Raw genomic sequence first — 6,162 nt, forward strand, 5'->3', positions numbered from 1 at the left:
GAAGATGTAAGGATCAAACATGAATTCAAAGAAATCTGATTGCCAAAATAAAACACTTAATGATTTAAAAAAAAACAATTGGTAGTTTAAATCGATAGATACTATTCTTAAGTGATATGTGTTATCTTAAGTTTGAAATAATTTTCTAAAATCACAAGGAATCTTGTTTCAATTTTTTTATGATTTACGGTAGTCAAATTATCATTTAAATTAAGACACAAACAATACAAAATTGTCCTCACACATTAGGGCTAGCTTTCGCCACATTTCATTCATCCATTTATTTCATCTATCTGTTACATATATTAATTCATTTCATTCACGCATTCATTTATTCATGGCTAATTATTTTCACGGAATATTTATCGTTATCATTATTCTATGGTTTCACCAATGTTCCTAAGTTACAGACTTTTACGAAGATACTTAAATCATGAACCCTGTTGCAATGGGTTTTAGGAGACACGCATGCTTGTTTCAATTAATCTTCCCATGCATTAACCGTGCACAAATTTCCTCGAGTCATCATCACATCAAATACATTAGTGAACATATTGCAAAAATCATCATTATCTGTGGTGAGTATGTTTGAAAAATCATCATCATCATCATCATCATCATCATCATCATTAAAACTAAATAAGCATATCATTATATCCATACTTATCGCAGAGAATAAGACAAACGTTTTTGTCATACATTTGTACTCTTGTTAAACATACAAGAATAATATCATTTAATCAAGCTGCAGAGAAAGTTTGATAAGAAGTTCACATTGTAGTACATGTGTAGACGACCAGTTTTATCAAAAACCTGTGTAAATGTCGGTATTCTACAGAGGCTATATTTTATATGGGCATTAAATAAGTTTCACGTTTTGCGATCTTATGATAATAAAGAACGAAAGGAACTTCATGACAGGGAATTTCAGAAATTATCTTAAATTAAATTTGATCAATACTAGCTTTAAATTATCACAATAGATTCTTGAATGACTTAATGCTATACAAAGTCTATATTGTTATCTTCATACATATTCCAAAATTTGACTCGGTATCTTGTATTTTAAGTCGCTGGTCACTAATCTGTGACTATTGAACTGTTGACATATCGAGCGAGTAGTCCTGTATCAATCATTCTATCATGTTTTATTGTGTTTCAGTGTCCGGTCAGTCTATCACCATAACAGGACCAAGTACCTTGGAAACACCAACATCAGAACTCAGACTTACCTGTACTCCAAGCTCAGCCGGTATCACAGATATCAGTATTATTGGTCTTCTGAGAAATTCTAGCTCTACAGATTATCAAACAGTAGTGTCTGTTAGATATAGTAAAGCCACCTCATCCTCAGTAATCAGCTGGGGTAACGTTGTCAGTCAGAGCAGAGCGGGGGTGTCAGCCACAGGAAATGTGGACACGTTATCTGGAGCTCAGCTTGTGTTTACAATTGCCACAAATAGGACAAACTGTAATGATGGCGGAGCTTACCGATGTTCTATGGGAGTCACTCTGACTGGTGGTAGTGGTGGTGTAGCGATAGCTGAAAAATATATCACAGCTAAAGGTTTGTATCTCCGTAGTCAACCAGTTGTGTTCACACAATATCTAAAAGAAAGAAGAAATATTTTGTGTTGTCATTTTCACCGACAAACTAATTCATCAGCTTCAAGTTTCTGCTGTGTTGATAATATACTTATTTTTAGAGATGATGTTAATGATTTGATTTGGCTTCAATTGAAATTTTATTTTACAAAATTATGTTGAAGTGTATTGAGATAATGTCTGTGTTCGCCATAATTTGAAGTGTTAACCTCATAAAGACCAGTATTAAAACAACAAACAATACAGATATAATAGGGAAACTATAATTCCAACTCAAAATCAAATAAAGGAAGGAAACTTATAAACCAAAATATAGATTTTATGCAAATTAGTTTAAATTGTTTTGTTAACCATGATCAAGAGTATATTGACAGAATGTTTACCTTTTATTGATGATAATTGTATTAATTTCAAATTGCATTGTTGACATCATAGTAAAGATCACGTATTCTATCACAGTTCAACCGATATCCACTAACGACATGACCGTGTTTCCCTTCCCCAATGTGGAGAGTGTATATTACTCCGTGGGATCCTCGCTTACATTCACATGTACTGGCACTGTAGGAAGTGACAAAAAACCCCACACATGGTGTTACAAGCGTGCCACCGACCAAGGATATACTGTAAGGCTGTAAACGATTTTTGATTTTACATGATGGTTGATCAGTTCAGTTTTATTTACTTGTTTATTGAAAAGAAAACCGTTTATAAAAACAACTTGATGTATTGCTTATTCTATATACAATTGAAACAAATGGAAACCGAAAATTTGTCCTTTTTCCGTTTCCATACAAAATTATGATTTAAAATGATAAAAACAGACAGTGTTGATTTCTGGTTTCTAGGGTTTCACGACTGCAGCTGACATTAATCAGAATGATAACGGTTTGATACAGTCCGGGTGTAACTACCAACGTACCAGTACACTTACCTACAATGTGACAAATGACGACACCAACACCACGTTTATGTGTGAACCGTTCACTGGAACTGTGTGTGGCTCAAATCCAGCTTCACTCATAGCATACAAATCCATCAGAAGATGTAAGGATCAAACATGACTTCAAAGAAATCTGATTGACAAAATAAAACACTTAATGATTTAAAAAAAAACAATTGGTAGTTTAAATCGATAGATACTATTCTTAAGTGATATGTGTTATCTTAAGTTTGAAATACTTTTCTAAAATCACAAGGAATCTTGTTTCAATTTTTTTATGATTTACGGCAGTCAAATTATCATTTAAATTAAGACACAAACAATACAAAATTGTCCTCACACATTAGGGCTAGCTTTCGCCACATTTCATTCATCCATTTATTTCATCTATCTGTTACATATATTAATTCATTTCATTCACGCATTCATTTATTCATGGCTAATTATTTTCACGGAATATTTATCGTTATCATTATTCTATGGTTTCACCAATGTTCCTAAGTTACAGACTTTTACGAAGATACTTAAATCATGAACCCTGTTGCAATGGGTTTTAGGAGACACGCATGCTTGTTTCAATTAATCTTCCCATGCATTAACCGTGCACAAATTTCCTCGAGTCATCATCACATCAAATACATTAGTGAACATATTGCAAAAATCATCATTATCTGTGGTGAGTATGTTTGAAAAATCATCATCATCATCATCATCATCATCATCATCATCATTAAAACTAAATAAGCATATCATTATATCCATACTTATCGCAGAGAATAAGACAAACGTTTTTGTCATACATTTGTACTCTTGTTAAACATACAAGAATAATATCATTTAATCAAGCTGCAGAGAAAGTTTGATAAGAAGTTCACATTGTAGTACATGTGTAGACGACCAGTTTTATCAAAAACCTGTGTAAATGTCGGTATTCTACAGAGGCTATATTTTATATGGGCATTAAATAAGTTTCACGTTTTGCGATCTTTTGATAATAAAGAACGAAAGGAACTTCATGACAGGGAATTTCAGAAATTATCTTAAATTAAATTTGATCAATACTAGCTTTAAATTATCACAATAGCTTCTTGAATGACTTAATGCTATACAAAGTCTATAAATGACGAAACAAAACACGTTTATTTGCGATGTGATACACAACATTATCTATATCACACAAAGATATACCGTTGTACACTATTACTTTATACAAATGTATGCGTGGTATTTATTTGTAGACGAACCTACAACTACGACGCCTGCTTTGGCTCCAAAAACAGGTAGGTTTTGCTCCATTTTTAATTCAGGCGTTAAAATCGATTATAATAATGCCTCCAAAATAAACTGTTAGTATCTGTTTTCTGTCTTCTTACTCAAACATTTGAAGTAGATAATTACCACTCAACCATAACAGATTACGTACTGAGGTTACTGTAACAACTAAAGGTTCATCCATTTCCATTAATAACGTACAAATCCATTGAAAGATGTAGGTATTGAAGTGTATCTATACATTTTGATTTATACAATACATGATCAGGCAATTACCATGTAAAGTCGCAAACTTACTATACAAACAGTGACACAAAGTGAGCAAGCTGCCGTGAAACTTTGATAAGATGTTAACATTGTAGTACATTAGTAAATTAGTTTCACTTTTGGCGACCCTCCAGAAATTTTGATGAATTTAGACCGAAAGGAATTACCAATTACCGATCACAATGCGGATGTGTTATGACCATTCAACGATAGCAAATGTGTTTACTTCCTGAACAGATGACGTCACACCCTGGATCATCGTCGCTGTTATATTCATCATGGCGACTGTCGTCCTCAGTATCATTGTTGCCTTCCTCTGTCGTAAAGTATTAGAATATAAAGGTAACGACGATTTACTTGTTGGTATAATTTATCAAAGACACCAAATTACACATTTGATTAAGCTATGTCAAAAATACAGAGTATGAAATATTGTGAATATGAAACTTGATAATACAGCTGTTTATCCAGTTCTTTGTTTCACCATTGATGGTCATGACCAAAAGTAAGGTAAAGCAGAAGGAATCTGCATAGCAACTATCAATGAGTCCGGTAAATTGCTTAGAACTGCAGGTAAAGTGCATTATCATGTAGATATCGGATATTTTGTAATGCGGTATGGTTGCCTAGTGTTTGTGTAACCGGTGACGCTGTTTAAAGCCTCTGAGACTTAAGGTTATTTTAAAGAGATAAAGTTGTTACTGATATCCTCAGAATTACACATACCTAATTATATCTTATATAAGGAAATACAAAGTTAACGAAATAATAAATAAATGTATAAATGTATAATGCTAATGCGAAATATTATGGTACGATTGTTATGAAGGAAAAAAGATGTCATCATCTTGTTCACTTTAGACATACTAAATATGACTAGTGTGTTTTTCATAATAAGATGGCCTAGTGAGCTTATGCCGTTGTGCGCCTCTGTCGTTTGTCGTCATCACCTTTTTCATTCAAACGACTACTTCTCAAGAGTCAAGAGACCCAAAGACCTGACAATAGGTCTGCAGCATGCTTTGCTGAAGAGCGAAACAGGCCAACGGGGCCTCTTATTTTTCGAATGTACAAATAAAATGTTGTCGCCACTTTATTAATGAAACGCCAGTCAGTCAGTCTGTATTGGTATTTTTTATTTCATTTTATTTATTCATTTTTCTTATTTATCATGAATCATTGATTATCAACCAAATTATCACATGGAATTACCCGTTACATTAATGATCACTTTTTAATCCACAGAACGTTTACATCAAAGCGTTAATTACGAGGTGGTGAACAGGTAAATATACATGTGTTTAGTTAACAATACGTTGCAACGTTTCCAGAGTGATTGTTTATTATGTCAAATTATTAAGAGACAACAAACCTGACCAGAATATAAACGAAGTAATTACAGAAGAATTGTTTCCAGAAAGAGATAATAGGGCTAACAACCGAGCTTTACATTTATATGAAATCTAGGGTATATCACGTTCTCAAAGTATATAACGAGGCAGTTATAACAAATCTACATAACATAACACGTTGAGTGAGACCATGGTTTTATACTCATTGCAGGACAATTACGGTATCCATCACTTAACTACACAGTTATATACTCATAACTCGACAATTACTTTATCTATCACATAATTACACAGTTTAATACCCATTACTCAACAATACCTGTATCAATTATTTCATTACATGGAGAAGTTTAATATTCATCACTCGATAATTACTAATTCATTAAATGGAACTACTCAGTTGTTTGACTTTTGTAAGTACCAATACGTAAACGGAATCGAACTCGAGAAACGAGACAAAATAGGACCAAGAAATGCGGACATCACAGGATAAATACATACGTGTTCCAGAAGGGTTCTCGTCGACAGAAATATGTATTCTAATAATTTGTCCTTTTCTTTTCTCATCAACACAGTGGATTTTCAGGAAATGATGAGCACGTGTACAACACCACGGACAATTACGAAATACCACAAATATAGAATAAACAATGCAGTTACGATGTGTGGATAATCGAACTAAGTGTATAACTGTTGAAGGGAATCAACAACAAGTGTAACATA

The 6,162-nt window shown here is 33.1% G+C and overlaps 1 protein-coding gene across 1 annotated transcript; it reads left to right on the forward strand.

The window, feature by feature from the left end:
* Positions 1–1,162: 1,162 nt before the first annotated feature.
* LOC117320325 lies at positions 1,163–6,126 on the forward strand (the record flags this gene model as incomplete). Its single annotated transcript, XM_033874932.1, has 7 exons — positions 1,163–1,567; positions 2,065–2,231; positions 2,454–2,652; positions 3,787–3,828; positions 4,325–4,429; positions 5,333–5,372; positions 6,015–6,126. Coding segments are annotated over 7 exons (1,025 nt in total), but the record flags the coding sequence as incomplete, so codon positions are not given.
* Positions 6,127–6,162: the final 36 nt, after the last annotated feature.

The sequence above is a fragment of the Pecten maximus genome, unplaced genomic scaffold (genome assembly GCF_902652985.1).
Source record: "Pecten maximus unplaced genomic scaffold, xPecMax1.1, whole genome shotgun sequence".
Taxonomy (NCBI): Eukaryota; Metazoa; Mollusca; class Bivalvia; order Pectinida; family Pectinidae; genus Pecten; species Pecten maximus.